Here is an 18,807-nt window from a genome sequence, read left to right on the forward strand (position 1 = left end):
CTCACCCCTCGCGGGGCTAATTCTAAGTGTCGACTGCGCTGAAATGTAACGTGGATCAGGGGACGGCTCGCGGCGGTGGGGAACATTAGGACTTGATCTTGAACTCGGCACGACCCCCTTCGGTTTCCCCGCGTCTGTTTGCGGAAACCAGCGGTGCGCGGAAGCTCGCTTTCCCCTCACTCCTTCCGTGACTTTCGGCTGTCTCTGGAGACATTCTGTGTCTGAGTGGGCTGTTGAATCCCAGTCTCGCCTGCCCTTTGCGTTCCAGACGTCTTATTTCACCTCGAATCCTGCAGTTTTCTTTCTCATTAACCTCCCCGTTTTTTGTGCGCTGATCTATAATGGAAGCGACCGCCCTGGCGGGGTTCTCAGATATCCGAGCGCTCTTGCTTACGAGCCCGGCCTCCTCCTCCTCCTCCTCCTCTGCAGAGCGCGGAGCGAAGCCAGTCTGCGCCGCGTTCTTGACGCCGAGCCAAGTCCCGGCGCTAAATATACCCTCGTCTGGAAAGCAGGCGAGGACAGCGATCGCCCGTCTCCCGGAGGTCGGCCAGAACGCCACTTTATTATTCCGTTATCGCCGTTTTATCATTTTATTTCTGAGAAAGGAAACTTTAAATAAAAAAGTAAATAGATGCAATAAATAAAAAACGGTATCAGCTTATTTACATTTGCGTTTCGAAGCTTAGCGGGCTCGCGTCCGTGGCGAAGCGTGCGCTCGTAAAGGTTCGGGGCAGAAGTCCAGAGCGTCGCGTCCGATCGCAGCAGCCGGCGCGTAAATCTACAGCGCGCTGTCGAAGGTCTGGCGCGGGTTCGAGAGGAAGGCCGAGGATCTGGTGCTTCTCAGGAGCAGATGGGTCTGAGAATGCAGTGCTGGATGTAGTGCACGTACAGCCAGTGAACCTGTAATAAACGCTCAGGCTTGGGTGTGCACTGGTGTGTTTTCACCCTGCAGAGGAAGATAGGCAGTGACAGCAGACCTCTTTGGCAAGCTCTTTTTCTTTTTTTCTTTTCTTTTTTCTGCCCACCACCAACCGCCCTCATGCTGGGGTTAAACTGTACTTAAATGTTTTATTCATTTATTTTTATTATATTTTTCTCTCCCTTTGATAGGGGGTTGATAAGGATTAGGAAAATGAGAGCACAAGAAGAAAAACATTGATCTTACGTGTGCATGCATATATTCATGCGCACGCATATGCATATATTGATGTGTACACACACGCATATATTGATGTGTTCATACATGCATAGGCCGTCTCCTAATTCCGCCCCCCCCCCCATCCCCCCCCCACAGCTACGTGGTGTCGGGCGACGCGGACGGGAAGCTGAACATCTGGGACTGGAAGACCACCAAGCTGTACCACCGCATCAAGGCCCACGACAAGGTGTGCATCAGCGCCCTGTGGCACCCGCACGAGACCTCCAAGGTCATCACCTGCGGCTGGGACGGACAGATCAAGCTGTGGGACTAGACTCCGCCTCCTCCTCCTTCTGCGCCTCCTGCACCTCCTCCTGCGCCTCCTCCCCTCCTCCCCGCGCTCCGGACTCGCAGAAAGAAAGCTCTGCAGGGCTGGCATCCAGTCTTCACTCTTCTTCTTCTTCTTCTGTGGTGTTATTTTTACTCCCTCTCTCTCCCTGGAGAGAGTCGCTGGGCTGCGGAGGAAGAGAGGGGGGAAAAAAAAGAAAGAGAGGAAAAAAAAACGAGGACGAAGCAGAGAGAGAGAAAGCGATCGGGTCTTGTTTTATTTACGGCCAGGCGAAGGAGCAGTGGGATTGGTCGCTTCGCTTCAACGAATCGTGTGGCCGCAGTCCGTAGCGAGTAACACACACACACGCACCTGCTCCCATGATTGTAACTGTTGTAATTTTTTTTTTTTTAACCCGTGTCCTCTTTGTGAAAATAAAATTTTGTATATTTCCAGTCAACACATTCAGGAGAAATAATAATCTTTTTATTAATCTTGGTCTGGATCTCAAGTTTTTCATTTTAATCTCTGCAGGGCGCAGTGCGTTTTTATCTTCCGCGTTAACGGTAAAGCAACACCGCTCCAATCGAGAGCATTCCCTTGAGACCCCTTAAGAAATTGGAATGTATACTGCTGTACATTTTTAAAAAATGCATTATCAAGATCTGAAGACAAATTGCAAAATTTTTACCCTTTTTTTAAGCAAAATATAGGCAAAAAACATAGCTGTGAAATACATATACCGTGTTTACCTAGTCATCCACACACACATGGTATATTGCGTGGTTATATTTAATGTTATATTATGTTCCTCTGGCGGTTGAAGTCCTGCTCGCCGGAGCCATATTTATATTTAGCAGCGTGGATAATGAGCGATATTCAGCGTGTCTGAATGAAAAAGCCCTCGAACCCTTTACCCTGACGCCAGCGTGCGGAGTACAGCTCTGCGCCGCGTCCCGAGTGCTGTAGCACGCAGAGCGCGTTTCTCTGCCAGGTTAATGGGGGGAAAGCAGGGGTACGGAGTGAGTTTAGGGGTGTCTGAGAACGCAGCCCCCTCAGCGGGGGGTGGAGGGGGGGGGGGGCGACTCGGCGCCTGGGGGGGGGGGGTGATGGGTCTGCGTAGCGTCGTCCCGCCCTGGTGTCGGCGCAGGAATGCGAGGGAGGACCAAGCTGCTCCCGAATTGCGCCAGGAGGAGGCTGCGGGCTCCTGTCCTCACACACACACACACACAGAGACACACACACACACACACACACACACACACACATACACAGAGACACACACACACACACACACACACACACAGAGACACAGACACACACACACACACACACACTCTGATACGCACACACACAGACTCACACACACACACACACACACACACTCACACACACACACACACACACACACACACAGACACACACACACACACACACACACACACATACACACACACACAGACACACACACACACACACGCGCACACGCACACGCACACGCACACACACACACACACACACACACACTCATCCGCACAGACACACACACACACACACTCTGATACGCACATACACACGCACGCACACACACACACACTCATACGCACAGACACACACACAGATACGCACACATACACACTGACGCACACACACATACGCACATACAGACGCACATACACACACACGGATGCACACATTCACTCTCACATGCGCATACACACACTCACTCACATACTCACACACACCTTCAATCATACACACACACTCTCTCTCACACGCACACCTACACATACTCACACGCACACAGACACTTACTCTCACATGCACACACTCATGCTCACCCACATACAGGCACACACATAAAAATGTGCTTCATTTTTTTTTTATTAATGTGCTCCGTTTGTTGACCTTTCAACAGAAATGGGAACAAATCCCAAGTATTATAAATGGATTTAACTCATAGTGACCCTCACCTCCAAACCCCCCCAAGTTCTATGCAACACCAAAGGTTTTTTTTAAATGAAACACCGGGTCTCTAAAATGATTTGGTTCTTAATCCTCTAAAGTAACAGAAGATCTCTGGATACTTAAAGATGCATGGCATAGAGCACTGGGTGGGTGGGTGGGGGGGGGGGGGGGGTTGAATCTGCTTGACATTTGATCATTCAAACGATGGAGTAGGCCGGTGAGGCAGCAGGTCTCTTACTTTGAGGAAACTGCCGGTGGTTCGATGGTCTCCCCGGATCTCTGTGGGATGCTGGTTCTTCTTCTCATTAATTAACCAGCAACGCTGGCTTCAGCGCTGAAATGAACGTCTTAATTTAACCCCCCCCCCCCCCCCCCCCCCCCCCCCCCTTTTTAATGAAACCGAAAGCAGTATACGTTTGTTTGGGATCGATGATTTCCAAAGGGAAAGAGAGCGCAATCCCACTGATTAAATTTTAATAAATCTGACGATTCCTAACTACGCGGTAGTTAAAAAATCTCGGAAACGGAAGGGTGTTGGAGGCTGTGGGGGTGGGGGGGGGGGGGGGGGGGGGGGCTGTGGGGGGGGGGGGCCGATGTGAGAACAGGGTGATTAAAATAGGCGTCGCGTCTCTTTTGGGATTCGAAATCTTTTTTCTCAGTTTTATTTTTTATGAAGAACGGCCTTCGAGTCTCTCGGAGGAGGAAGATGGATGAGTCGGCTTCTTTAATCGAAGATTTCCCAGAGATCTCCCTCCGTTCTGAAGAAACGTTCCACTGTAGCCTCCCGAATAATTTCTGTCCAAAAATGAAGTGTTTCTTTCCATTATTTACAAATGATTTCCACAAAGGCCCTTGAAGCCTGTGGGGGGAGGGGGAGGGGGAGGGGGGTACACGGGTGACGCTTTGAATGGCTGACCAGCCCCTAGAAAATCTTTAGGTTTGAAATGCCTGCTGAGATGGCGAAGACCGTTATATATATTTATGTATATAATTTCACAGGTGATTAAAAATGTTCAGTGTTGTGTTTTCCTCATCTCTGCATAGTTGTGGATGATGGAGTGCGTACTGTGCACACTCGGTGGCGTCAGGTTCATTTTAATTATTCTCATCACTGTTCATGCATACCTGAAAAATGTATACCCTGATCAATACAAAGAAAAAAAAAGTATAGTGCCTAAAGCTGAATAACACTGCTTCCTATTGATCCCCGCTGAGCAGCCTGTTTGGACTACATCGCCCAGCATGCTTCAGGCGTCGTGTGTCCTCGGTGTCAAATTGTGTTTTTCTTCGCTGCTCATGCATACTTGATGAAAACGTGGGCCAGGATCAATACTAAAAATTATTGTAGTGCCTGAAGGAAAAACGGCATAATCGTTTCCTATTGATCTCCTCTGAGCAGCCTGTTTGGACTACGTCGCCCAGGATGCTCGAGGTGCGGTACACACTCAGTGTCAAATTAATTTGACTTCTTCACTGCTCATGCAGTCTTTGAGAAAATATGTTCACTAAGATTAATTTTAAAAAAATGTAGTGCCTGCAGTAGCAATAGTTTCCCATTGATCGCCTCTGAGCAGCCTGGTTAGACTACATCTCCCAGCATGCTCTGGGGACACCGCCCATGCCAGTCTCTACTGGGGCTTCCACCTGGTGTTGACCCAGCCTAGAGTATAGGAGCTGCTGGCGTTGAAGAGGTTCTTGTGCAAGAAGAGGCGGGGCTTGGTGATGTCACAGTGGCTGTAGAAGAGCAGGAAGTGATGTCGCTGGAGCTCCCGCAGCAGGCTGTACCAGTAGCGCACCACCGTGCTGTCGTCCCCGCTCACCTCGAACCCGGGCCAGTGCAGGTGCACCTCCAGCAGCAGCTGCCCGATCTCCTGCAGGACGTCCTCCAGGATCAGGTTCTCCAGGATCTTCCACTCGGCGCTCTCCATGTCCGCTTTCAGCACGTCGATCTGCGCGAGGGGAGGAGAGAGAGAGAGAGAGAGAGAGAGAGAGAGAGAGAGAGAGAGAGAGAGGTGAGGGATCTGTGTGTCAGCTGCACCGTTTGCCATTGTGTGCACAGTCTCCCACAGTGGCCACAGAGTAATGGGAAGGCCTCCCTTGTTTTTTTGGCCATGCCTGAGTCTAGGAAAACATGAAGAACCAGCTACGCAGCAGTTTTGTTGATACACACATGGTTTTATTTTGATGTGCTATCATATATCATTTTAACCATCACACTTGGTCTGTAGAAGCATCCGTTCCGCGTGTCATACTCTTACTGTATTCATTCATTTCTGGATTTGAAATAATTTCAGATTCTACTGTTCATATTTGCAGTTGAATAGATTTTGTCATTTTCCTGACTAATCTAGTATAAAAATTACCTATGTTATTACCCATTTACTATGCTGTTACTACCTGTTTATTAACTAATATCACATATTATTAATGAGTAGTTACATAGTTATTTTACTGTGATGGTATACCAGGGCCTTTATAATAAAACGACAGGATTTATAGCTCATGTATTTTTATACAGAACAGAATAAATATATATGTTCCTGAAAATGAAATGGCGACTTAAGAGTAGGCAGAAAAAATATGATTTGGTTTCAGGGTTCATTGACAATTACAGACAATATCACTACAGGCAGAATCTGCGTTGGGGGGGCAAAATTATTATTATTACTTTTTTTGCCCTTCATTAACATAATATTACTCACGCAGATGCCACTAATTGACATATGAAGAGATTCCCAAAAAGTGAGGTTGAGCAGATTTCAGCAGAGTGACTTAAAACACCGAAGCTTTATACAGGTAACGCACCTGTCGAGCGAAACAAACCCAGTGAATTAAAAAATGCTCAAATGTGGCTTCTTCTACTGTTTTCTTGGCAAAATATAATTTTGACGATCAATACTTCAACAGGAAGTTTATGAAATGCATCGGTCAACAGAGGGCGTCTGCAGCACTCCAGAAAGCGTGCGACGGGTCAGTGTTTCTGGTCGGCTTCAGCGATGCTTGGCACGGATTAAAATGAAAGGCAGGTGCTTTGTAATCTCTTTGTTTTGCAGCTTGGCACAAGCTGATTGTCCTAAATTCCAACCACTGCCACAAAATGAACATCAAGCATTCTTCTTGGGGGGGTGGGGGGCGGCGGGGAGGAAACAACAGGGTACTCTGCAGTCTTCTTCAGTAATCACCACCATATGGCTCAAATATCTTACTGCTGGGAAGAGAGCGATGAAGATCTCTATCTTCATTGCAAACGCACGCACATACAAAAAAAAATTAAATTAGAACACGAGGAAAAAGAAAGGAGTTCACCTCCCCCAGAGACCTGGTGGCGGGGGGGGGGGGGGGGGCAGAAGGAGAGTGCTGGCAAAGTGGGCCAGCTGGTTTTGGGGTAAACGACACGGTCTCAATCATGTTCTGCCTACAGGGGGGTCCGGCAGGGCATCCGGAAAATGGCCGTCGTTTCATCCTCGTATTCCAGAAGCGATATCGCTCTGTGTTTCTCCCAGGGCCGGGGGGGGGGGTATTACAGCACATTCCCCGGTCGCTACGTTTGCGAGGCGCTGAGGTTCATTCGACGGGATCACCGAATTCAAAAGGGTGCTCCCTGCCATCGCGGATACCGAGCGTGTAGCGGTACGCAGCTGTCGTTTGGAGATAACCACCGAGGCTATAGAAGGTTAGACCTGTACATGCACGCATGCGTGCATCTAGACACACATGCTCTGTGTATGGTGCACACAAAAACGTGCATACGCAGGCACCCACGCACAGAAATATGCATGCGCATGCCTGCATGTGTACATGCGTGCATGCACGGTCATACACGCGCACGCACACGCACACACGCACACGCACGCACACGCGCACACACACACACACACGCACACACACTGTGTGTGCGATTAAGACTGAGCGCTCGCGCACTGTGCCCATGTTGAACCACTTAACTTTTTCTGCGACTGTCAGATGACGATTGATAATGTTTACTCTGCGTTCTGTAAACACTCTGGAGAGAGAATAACCCCCCCTCCCCCTCCCCCTCCCCCTCCCCCCCCCTTCACCCCCACCCACCGTTCCTCATGCCAGCGAGCCAACCCCACCCACTCGGTTTGTTCCCGGGCACTTATATAAACACCGCGTCTCTTTTCTCTCTCTGTTCCGCGCGTCCTTGACTGGGGCCCTTTGTTCGGTCTTGGCCGCGTTGTCGCCCCGCTGTATTTCACCCGCGCAGGAAGTGATGCGACGGGCTGTGGTTTTAAAGGAGAGCTAAAAGACGCGGCGCGGGCCGCGGCGCGTCGGCAGTTCGAACAGGAAGTCGGGCCAGTCGCACGGGCCGCCGCTGCTCTGTGCGCAAGTCATTAAGGCTGAGCTGTAAATCTGGCTGTCGGCAGCTGCTGTGGGGTCTCTCTCTCTCTCCCTCTCTCTCTCTCTCTCTCTCTCTCTCTCTCTCTCTCTCTCTCTCTCTCTCTCTCTCTCTCTCTCTCTCTCTCTCTCTCTCTCTCGCGCGCGCTTGTTCTCCCTCCATGTCTTTTGGAATACTTCGGAAAAGAACAGAACTCTTTTCTTTTTTTAAACTCCAAATGAATTTAGTAAAAATGCTAATGAGATGAAGTGAAAGCAACTAACTCTAAAAAAAAAAAAAGAAAGAATAATTCCTCATTAGACTTAGCCCAGCACTGGAGCTAGATTTTATTAGGCTTCTCTCATTATGGCGTCGTGCTACAGAAATTATCACCGGTTTGTTGTAAATTCACTCTGTGGCGTTACTTTGCTCATTAGATGGCCAGTTAACGCTGCTGCTTCTGTAATTGCTCTTTCCACATTGTTAGTGTGGGCAAAGAAGATAATTTATATAATTTGTTTTACACTGTTGTGTTTGGAAGTAAAAACTCTAACTCTTTATGGACTTTTTTTGGAAAATGTGCTTTAAAAAAAGTCATTTTTAAAAAACCGCTAAAAGGACTGCCAAGAATGTCTCTTGAGTTTCCTTTTGTGTGGCTTTTCAGTATCTAAGATAATTAAATGATGAAATCACCATTTAAAATACGGTACTTATTAGTTCATATCACATTCAATATATGATTGGTTTTTAAAAAAAAAAATGTATTTCTTTAAACTGTATGTGGAGACTGTGGATATGAGAATTAATATTTAATACAAGGTCATGCAGACTTTACATAACCTTTGATTGACAGGCAGTTTCTGAGATTCGCTCTGCAGCAGCATCCAGAACACAGCGAGCGAGCTTCCCTGTTCCACGGCCTCTCGGTGCATTTCTGAGCCCCTTGCGAGATTACATCAACAAATTGCATAAAGTAAACCGAACATTTGTGTGGACAAGAAAAGAAAGCCAAGAAATTCCCTCCAGGACCGTCCGCTTCAGTGCGATTTGAAACCGGGCGGGCAATCTGGTGCGCGGAACTTAATAGAAAGCAAATTGTTGATTACTGACATGCGGTTTAAACGGCCGTACATCACCGCGTTTATTGTGCTTCATAAACGTTAGCCGCTCGCTAGGATCGATGATGCCTTTGGCCGTGATTAATCGTCGGCTCGCGGCTCGTTGTTGTGATAAACGTTCGGGAACTCTATAGAGATCTGTACAGCCTTGATGATGTCACGCGGTTCTGTTTTAATGAGAAGCGGAAGTGTGAAAGGCTCCGCATTCAAATTTATCTGCTGCGTGAAGAAATTACAGTTCGTTCTGACAGAAAAATCTCCGCTTTCTGATTAATACTGAGAGCAGACGCAGTCTGAATCTTAGACTGTTAAACGATGGCCTTGCGACCACGGAGAAGAGTGGCGATCCTGTGTTAGCCTATCTCTGTGAAAAGTAGAAACGGTTGAGTAATATATGAATTTGAAGCTAAGTACACAGGCGAGATGGCAGTTATCAAACAGCAGGCCAGTGCTTTTCCTGTGCCATTCAGCCAATTCATGACTCACTGTTTATCAAAAAAAAACATCTCCGGTAATTATTTTTAGAGCTGTCTTTGTGGTTCTTTAAAAGTAAGTGCATTCATGTCTTCAACAAAGTACATTTTGCTTCGGGTTCGCTTTGGGGTGTTCTGTGACTTACAGCCCATAATAATCCTTCAAACGGTAAACTTAGCAAATAAAAAAAGTTCTAGCTCAAGACAGACTGAGTAAAATCCTTAACACTTTCTGTAAAAGGTTCTTCATGAGAGCTAAACGACTCCTTCATAAGTGCTATATTACAGCTTTATGAGCCCTACATATGCGATCATAAAGGGCTTATCTCAGTAAGTTCATAGACGCAAATGATGCATGTTACTTGGTTTGTCAAGGTAATGCAATTTTGTGTATCAGTGGGTGACATAACACTAAACTTGGCTGTTTGGAGTTGGTAAATGGACTGCGTTTATATAGCGCTTTTATCCAAAGTGCTTTACAGTTACTCATTCACCCATTCACATACACACTCACACACCAACGATGAAAAGCTGCCATGCAAGGTACCAATCGGATCGTTGGGAGCAATTAGGGGTCTTGCGTCTTGCTCAGGGACACTTCGACACGCCCAGGGCAGGGGATCGAACCCGCAACCTTCCGACTGCCAGACACCCCCCTCTTACTCCTAAGCTACGTCGCCCCACTGGCATAAGCATCATCAGTGGTTATGTCATGCTTATGAAGGTGTTACGTAGCCTACTGCTTATACAGTTACAGTGAAAGACCCCTCACAGAATGTGTTACTGCGAAAACAAAGGGTTTGTCAGTAATTTGCAGTGTGAGGAGTTAATGGGATTGAGTAATCAAAGGGAAGTGATGGGGGGGATAAAGAATGGTCAAATTGCTTAATTAGTGCATCGGACAGCTTTCACTGAAAACTTAACTGCAGTGGCGTAGGTTTCGTTTGAACATTGGGGGGGGGGGGACATTAAGCACATTAAGCGGGAGGTCTGGGGGTCCTCCCCCAGGAAATTTTGAGCGTCAAACACTCCTAATTTCCTACATCCTGGTGAATTTTTACGCACCAATTTGTGCCTCTTCTGCGTCAATTTACGGTGGGAAATGTCTTCGTTTATGTAGAGGAAAACACAAAATTCAGGGGGACAAATGCACGTGTTCTAAATATCGAGGGGGACGTATCCCCTGCGTCCCCCCCCCCCCTCCCCCCCCCCCCGAAATCTACGCCTATGACTCGTGCGGCGCGAGCGGCCGTCCGTCCCCCCCCCCCAAACCGACGCGGCGCTGCGTCAGAACGCGCCGTAATTCACGTCCCCGCGTCCGTGATGAAAAGCGCGCGGAAGCCGTGTCGTGCCTCTGTCTCCTTCTCCGTCGCTTTTTTCTGCGAGGCGGGGGATAAAATTGCTTTGGCGACTCGGCGGATGGTGAAACTGGTCCCCCGCTGGGGCTCGGATGATACCTTCATCTCAGGAGGCTCGTGCGGCTTGTGTACAAATCGGCTCTCGGCCTAGACCAAAGCTTTTTTTTTTTACGCCGTAGGCTGGTCGTGTGTTATTCCGTATGACACCAAGTCACCGATGTGCTGCACGTGTGTGTGTGTGTTGTAGATTATTCCATATAACACACCTGTGTGTGTGTGTGTTATATATTATTCCATATAACACACCTATGTGTGTGTGTGTTATATATTATTCCATATAACACACCTGTGTGTGTGTGTTATATATTATTCCATATAACACACCTATGTGCTGCATGTTATTGTTTGTGTGTGTGTGTGTGTGTGTGTGTGTTATATATTATTCCATATAACACACCTGTGTGTGTGTGTGTTATATATTATTCCATATAACACCTATGTGCTGCATGTTATTGTTTGTGTGTGTGTGTTATATATTATTCCATATAACACACCTATGTGCTGCATGTTATTGTTTGTGTGTGTGTGTGTGTGTTATATATTATTCCATATAACACACCTATATATGTGTGTGTGTGTGTGTTATATATTATTCCATATAACACCTATGTGCTGCATGTTATTGTTTGTGTGTGTGTGTTATATATTATTCCATATAACACCTATGTGCTGCATGTTATTGTTTGTGTGTGTGTTATATATTATTCCATATAACACCTATGTGCTGCATGTTATTGTTTGTGTGTGTGTTACATATTATTCCATATAACACGCAGACACCTGTGTTGTGTGTTTGTGCGTGTGTGTATGCATGCACGCGCCACAGTGTCAGCGCAGTGACGGGCTGTGTAAAGTGCGTGGCGGTCTGAGGCTTCTTCCTGGCACGGAACAGCGTGCTCTAGCGCGCTCTTTAGAGAACACGGGGTCGATTTCAATCTTCACTTAACGATATTGAGCTGACCGTCTTCGCTCCCGCGCTAAATCACTTCTGTCCTGCCGAGAGCGAAGGCTTTCAAAGATGTCGACGCCCCCCCCCCCCCCCCCCAACCCCACTCCACCCCTCCACCCCCCCCTCATCAGAGCGCGGAGTAGCCAATCACGGCCGTCTTCTTCGTCGTCGGTTCTTGCGGTCCTCCGTCGCTAAAATCCGAGCTAGTCCTAAATGCGATATTTTTATTTTTTATTTTTATTTATATTTAACCAGAAAGGTCCCATTGAGTTACAATATGTGGATTGAAACAAGTTCAGAACTTGCAGTTCGGTGGGGGAAGGGGGGGTGGGACCTTAAGCCTGAAAGCGCCACTGCTTCAGATTTATTGCAGTGTCCTTGCCCTGCATTCTCTTGTGAGAAAACGTTTTTTTTTTCCAGAAACATTATGTTGTCGGAGAGGAGAGCACGCAGAGATGGCACCCCAATGTTCTGCTGAGTCTTCGAGCCGCCTGTCTCGCAGTAATGGTGTCTCGGAAACCAATCGGGTGGGGGGGGGGGGTCAATGTCTGACCCTCCCCCAGGGAGAATTAATGCACACGCACCTTCCCATCCGCCAGCTTCGCCCGGCGTCTGTCGAGCGCTGTGTAACATCCTTGTATTACTGAGGCCGGCAGCAGAATTAATCTTTCCTGTCTTCTGTTCCGAACAGCGGGTCGGTCTGTCTCTTCTTCAAAGAGATATTTTTACTCCATTTGCTACTTTGGATTGACCAGCAATGTAGAGCCTGGGTTTTCATGTTTTGAAGGTACTGTCGGGCTTCCCAGGCCAGACTTGATTCGATGACTGTATACAGTATATTGGGGAAAATATTTCAAAATATAAAACCTTTTTTTTTTTTTTTTTTTTTTTTTAATATAACTAATATCATTTTAATTATGATGGGGGTCCCCTGGATGCTTTTGAAACTGGGTGGGGGTCCCTGAAAAGGTTGGAAAACCCCAGATCTATATGGACCATTTCTGAGTTATACAGCACGTTTCAGAGTAATACAGCACGTTTCAGGGTCATACTGCACGTTTCAGGGTCATACTGCACGTTTCAGAGTAATACAGCACGTTTCAGGGTCATACAGCACGTTTCAGGGTCATACTGCACGTTTCAGGGTCATACTGCACGTTTCAGAGTAATACAGCACGTTTCAGGGTCATACAGCACGTTTCAGGGTCATACAGCATGTTTCAGGGTCATACTGCACGTTTCAGAATTATACAGCACGTTAACAAGTTACACAGCACGTTTCAAAGCTATACTATACGGCACGTTTCTCTTTTCCTGTCCACTCTCCTTAGCAGCAATCTTTCCATCTCTGCTGGAGACGTTATAATTACAGCACAGCACATCAATCACGTGTTCCTGCTTTTTCTTTTGTTGTTTTTGTATACCATGATTAATTTCATCTTTCATAACTAGCCCGCATTTTTTTTTTTTTTTTTTTTTTTTTTTTTTTTTTTTTAAACCATAGGTTTTCAGATGTGGCTCTGGAGGTAATTATGATAATCAGGCGGAATTGCTGTGAGTGGGTTTCGATTTTATGCGGGATTACAGTTCTCCTATTTTTACCATTTATGAATATCTGTGTATATCTGCATAGCGTGTGTATGCATACATGCATGCATGCATGCGTGTTTTCTCAATGTTCTGTGTAGAGCAATGCCCATGAATCTCATTTTCATGCTTTTGATAAACAAAGTTTTTCAGCATGATTGATTTTTTACGCTTGAATAGACCCCTCATCTGAGTCTCATATTCTCACCTATACGGTATAAATGTAGTTTTCAGTCCGGTGATGCAAATTCAGGAAAAAAAAAAAAAAAAAAAAAAATATGAAAGCTTTTGTATGAAATGTATTTGGAATTATTCATTCTGCATGGTTTGTGATTACAAATTTTTATTTATTTATTTTTATTATTTATTATTATTATGTGTCTTATCGGGTCTTTGATCATCAGGGAAATTGGAGAATGATTCACCCCCCCCCCCCCCCACTCAACTCCCACTCAGTAAATCTGGTTTATCAATCCTCAGTCCTCAATTTGGCAGCATTAGGAACATGAGACTCAGATCATGTGGTTCATCCAGCTCTGGTGGCTTCACTAGGTGAGGTTTTTTTTTTGTCTTTTTATTTGTACTGAGAATGAATTGGTAGAGTAAATAAATAGCTTTTTAACAACAATAAAGATACTGAAAACATCTGTATCTTTGAATTTGAGATGCAGACTTAAATCGAGTCATTTACAGTTATTTCTGTGGACGGGTATTCATTATTATTAAAGGAAATAATAACATTTTTAAGTTGGCCTCTAAAGTTGGCGTTTAGAAAAAGAATGGGGAAACAGCAGAACACTACTGGAACTGCCGTCTAGGTGAAGTGGCGTAATCGAAACGAATAATTTTTAATCGTGTGAGGAAGGCTGTTAAAAGTGGGCGGCTCTCTCTCCGGTGAGCCAGATAACTGAAATTCTGAAGGAAACGATGCAGGCGGCTGGTGCTGCCTGGCAGGCCCGCAATACTGCTTGTATTTTTTGCATAGACTGCGTTGTTGCCGTTCTCGTTGTGTTAGTGTTAATCAGTTTAACCTTCAGGGTCCAAGTTGAACTATGCGGTTGCTCCCTGCACTTACCTGTACCTGGACCGGTATTTCTCTCTAGGGTTTTCGTCATACTTGTTCCTGGTTATGGTTATACACTTTGTTGTACGTCGCTCTGGATAAGAGCGTCTGCCAAATGCCTGTAATGTAATGTAATGTAATTGTGCAACAAGCTTATTCGGGGCTCTGGAAAGGGCTCAGCAGCAGTTCCCCGGCTTTGTTATGCAGTGGACAGAGCAGAGTCGACAGGAAGCGAGCGGCTGTTCCGTTAGCATGCTACGCTCACACATTAGAGCGAGTGAGTCACTCCATCGCGGACGGACGGGCATGGTAACGGCTGGTACTGTCCTCTGGACATGCACACATACACACACACACACACATACACACACCATAGACACATACACACACGCACATCATATACCATACCATGCACACGCACTGCACCATACACCATACATACATGCACACACCACACAGCACTCAGCACACACTCACACACACACACACACACACACACATACCACACCATGTACACGCACACACCACACCATGCACATGCACACACACCACACAGCACTCACACGCTCACACACACACACACACACACACACACACACGCACCCAAGCAATCCATCAACCGTTAATTATCTTGCTCACATAATTCTGTTTGGTAGGAGAAACACAAGCCCCTCTTTTGAAGTCTACGCCAGAATTGTACAGCATTTTGTACACCCTTCATCCATTACAATGCAAATAATGTACATTCGAGCTTTGAGCACGACAGATTTATGCGTGTGCCGTTTCTGCAATCTGATGTCCTTGTAGAAAAGAGAAATGGAAATGAGCATCAATGTCTCAGTGGAACTCGCTGTTAGCTTTGTGGAGCCCTGTTTACTTCTGACGGGGTTGTGGTTTTTGTATTTTTTTTGTGGGGGGGGGGGGGGTGAGTTGCCATTCTTGGCACTGATTTGTCATCAGAGACTGGGCAAAGCCTCAAGGGAAAGTCCCGTCCATTGGCTGCCTGGATTCCACCTTGCGTTCATGCGCCAATCAAAGATGGATCCATATGTGTGTTTAATATGCGCAAACCGTGCTAACTGCCCATTTTCCCAATGTGTACCATAGAGCGCGCGTGGAAACGCATCCATTACCCTCTATGGCCTCTCTCCCTCTTTTAGTTTCTCGCACTCGGATGAATCTGCGCGTGGACGAGAGATTAAACGCACGGCGATGAGGTCAGCTGTGATTACACCGCAGCGGCTGGCCCTCGCGTGCGCTCGCAACCGCTCTCTCTCTCTCTCTCTCTCTCTCTCTCTCTCTCTCTCTCTCTCTCTCTCTCTCTCTCTCTCTCTCTCTCTCTCTCTCTGTCTCTCTCTCTCTCTCTCTCTCTCTCTCTCTCCCTCTCTCTCTCTCTCTCTCTCTCTCTCTCTCTCTCTCTCTCTCTGTCTCTCTCGCTCTCTCTCTCTCTCTCTCTCTCGCTCGCTACGAGAACTTTGCGTAGATTGAATCGATGGATTCTTCCGGAACCTCGCATAATTTCTTTATATGCATTATTCATCGCCTGGGTGATTTGCAGGGAGGGAGGGAGGGAGGAAGGAAGGAAGGAAACGTGAGAAACGCGGCTCTGCGTTCTTCGGGCCCGTTAGCATGCGCCGCGCGCGCCGTGACCTTGCGTACAGGGTTTTTTTTTTTTTTTTTTTTGTCTTAAAGGGCCGGCTGCGTTCAAATTTGTATTCCGTGTTCAGACGGAGGGAGGTCATGAGGTTTCCACACTTTCTCGGGGAGTTTTAACAACAACGTCTGGTTTCGGTCCGCCAGGCACCGAGGAGAAAAAAAAATCTCTCTTAAACCCAGAATAATAGAGTGGGTGCTTTCAAAAAGGGTCTGGAAACGAGGCTAGTCCTTTCAGCCGTGTGCTCATTATCTACAGTATTTCTGTCCGCTCTGGTTATTGGTGCTTGGCCGTTATTTGCCGTAATGGCTTTTTGTAATTTGCCGCAGACCAAAGCCTCTGCCGGGCGGACGGAGGGAGACGTGCGATGACGAGCGATCGCTGGGTTTCGGCGCTGCTTGTTTATTGGCTGCTCAAATTACTCTTGAGGAGGTGATGGGTGTCCCTGGTGCTGGGGGAGCGGGGGTGGGGGTGGGGGGTGTGGGGGGAGGTGAGCAGGCGTGAATGCTTTCGGCTTTCCTAGGTGTCTTGTGTTGCTTGTGGTGCTTTGCATCAGTGACACCATACAAAATGTTACGATCCCAACGGATTTCTACTAGACGGGTGGTCGCCGTGGCGATTCGACGAGGGCGGGCCCCCCCCCCCTCGCGTTCCTACCTTCCGGTGCCCGAAGTCGTTGAGGATGGCGGCCAGCTTCTTGGTGCTGCCGCGCTGCTGGTGGGCGGGGATGGCGGGGTTGGGGTCGCGCCAGTCCACGGAGATGCGGTGGAGCCACATGCGCGAGGAGTCCTGCAGGTGCGGCTGCTTGATGCTGGGGTCGAAGCAGTGCACCTCGCACCCCGCCCCCGCCAGGCTCAGCTCCAGCCGCTTGTCCGCCATGCCCAGCCTGACGAGACGAGACGAGACGAGGGGAGGGGAGGGGAGGGTAGGGGAGGGGAGGGTAGGGTAGCGGTTAGGGAGCTGGCTTTGTAACTCAGAGGTTGCAGGTTCAAATCCATGCTGGGGTTTGCACTCAGAGATGGCTGTAGGATTTTGGTGGCTTTAAATAAGGATAAACTGGGGAGGGGAAGCAATATTGAACCTGGGGGTGGTGGGGGGAGGAAGGAAGAAAGCAATATCAAACCTGGGGGGATGGGGTGTCTTGCTAAACGTCTTAAGTACACAGGTAAACTGTCGAAATGGAGAATGGATAGTTTTGGTTGTGCTTTGAAAAAGGCATTGTGTTCTCCATGCGGTCTGTCTGCCGTTGAGCCTGGTTTTAGTCCTCAAAGTCACACAGATTTGATTTGAGCGTTTGGCACCCTCCAGTTGTGCTCAAGGTCCCCGGGGGGGGGGGGGGGGGGGGGGGGAATCATCAACCAGCAGCTCCACATCAAAATTGCAGCTTTGTGTGCTGGCCGGTTCTAATCAGGGTCTGTTAAAAACTGTTCAGATTTTACAGCGCTGACTGTGTGTAGTGTTTTGTGGGGGTGGGGCTCGAGGAAAGGATTACTCGTTTTTACTGTCTGTACCTTTGGGGGGGGGGTGTGGTGGGGGGTAGTGTGGAGGTGGGGGGGGTGCCTGTTTTCGGCTGTGAGCCCCGTTAAGGGACCGTGTCACTGGGAGGGGAGGCTGATAATGGGAAACAAGACGAGCCGGGGAGCTCAGCTGTGCCCTGGGCCTCGACGCCGCTCCTCTAATTGCCATCACACCACCGCTGCCAGGGGAAGGCCAAAACAAACAGAGTCAAACGTGCCGTGGGGGCCTGTTTAGTGATTGCAGCCCGGGACTGGAAGGGGGGAAGTGGGTAAAGCCATATTAACGCGGTTTGAGGTTGTAGCAGAAGCGGTCTTCTGATGAACAGATTTCCTGTTCCTACCCAACACGCCTCCGTGCTTCTAAGGCATGGCTTGCCCAGCATTTCTCTATGACGTAACCCAACCATTTTCTTTAGCTTAATCCAACACCGCTTCGTAACTTAACCCAACACCTCTATGTGACTTAACCCAACACATGGCTCCACTGTGTCTCGAGTTCTCGGTTCCCTCGCTCTCTCCCTCTCTGATAAGAGCCCTTTTTAACCCCCTACAGAAAACTTCCTCCTGTCCCGCATTCATCGTGGTCCATCTCCTCGTCTTCCTGAAAGGTTTAGCTCACCTTAGCCTTATGAGGAAAGCAGATTCTGTCTACCCTGCCTCACAGGTGGCCATGTTTTAGTTCTGGTGGTACAGAACACACTGAGAATAGCTGCAGCAGGTATTCCTGAGTCTTTGATGCCAGGTGCCCAGGTCTGTTGCCAGAACATTTCTTTCCCAGGTTCCCATAAGACATAATGCACTTTAATGTTCTGGGTAAGAGATTCCCGTTAGTGAGCAAGCTGGGCTTCTGAGGTAATTATATTTGCAGCCATTTTTTAATTGCCGTCTTGGGATTAGCCTTCAGTGTTGAAGGCCGATCTGTTTCTTTATTCCCTAGTGGACCTCTCCACTGGGGACACGGTGAGATGTCTTTGCTACTCTGAAATAAACATCGCTGTCCCATCGCTGCGTGTAAAACCCATCCAGCTGCTCTGGCTGGGTTCAGAGAATGTTGGGCCGCGCCATTGGCTACCGAGGTGACCAATCGGTGGGCAGATCAGGAAGCCGCTGTCGGCTGCAGTAAAAGCAGGGACATTCAGTAGCTATATTTAGAGATGGGGGGGGGGGGGGCTTCCAGGACCTTGAGAAACTTGAGCGTGGCTTATGACTTCTGAAGGGTGTGGAGTTGCTAATTCTCCGAACCTCACTTTAGCCT

General features: G+C 47.8%; 2 protein-coding genes across 2 annotated transcripts in view; one reads left to right on the top strand and one right to left on the bottom strand.

Annotated features, from left to right (window-relative positions):
* cdc40 (cell division cycle 40 homolog (S. cerevisiae)) overlaps positions 1–1,964 on the top strand; it is a 33,457-nt gene extending 31,493 nt beyond the window's left edge. Inside the window, exon 15 of the mRNA XM_035421487.1 lies at positions 1,295–1,964. Within this exon, the coding sequence (XP_035277378.1) occupies positions 1,295–1,472 (178 nt within the window). The 3' untranslated portion in view covers positions 1,473–1,964. The remainder of the gene's footprint in view (positions 1–1,294) is intronic.
* Positions 1,965–3,332: 1,368 nt separating this feature from the next.
* mettl24 (methyltransferase like 24) overlaps positions 3,333–18,807 on the bottom strand; it is a 38,696-nt gene continuing 23,221 nt past the window's right edge. The window contains exons 4-5 of the mRNA XM_035421488.1: positions 16,693–16,921; positions 3,333–5,383 (exon numbers count right to left, since the gene is read on the bottom strand). Coding sequence (XP_035277379.1) covers positions 5,063–5,383; positions 16,693–16,921 — 550 coding nt within the window. The 3' untranslated portion in view covers positions 3,333–5,062. The remainder of the gene's footprint in view (positions 5,384–16,692; positions 16,922–18,807) is intronic.

This window comes from Anguilla anguilla, chromosome 6, assembly GCF_013347855.1.
Source record: "Anguilla anguilla isolate fAngAng1 chromosome 6, fAngAng1.pri, whole genome shotgun sequence".
Classification (NCBI taxonomy): Eukaryota; Metazoa; Chordata; class Actinopteri; order Anguilliformes; family Anguillidae; genus Anguilla; species Anguilla anguilla.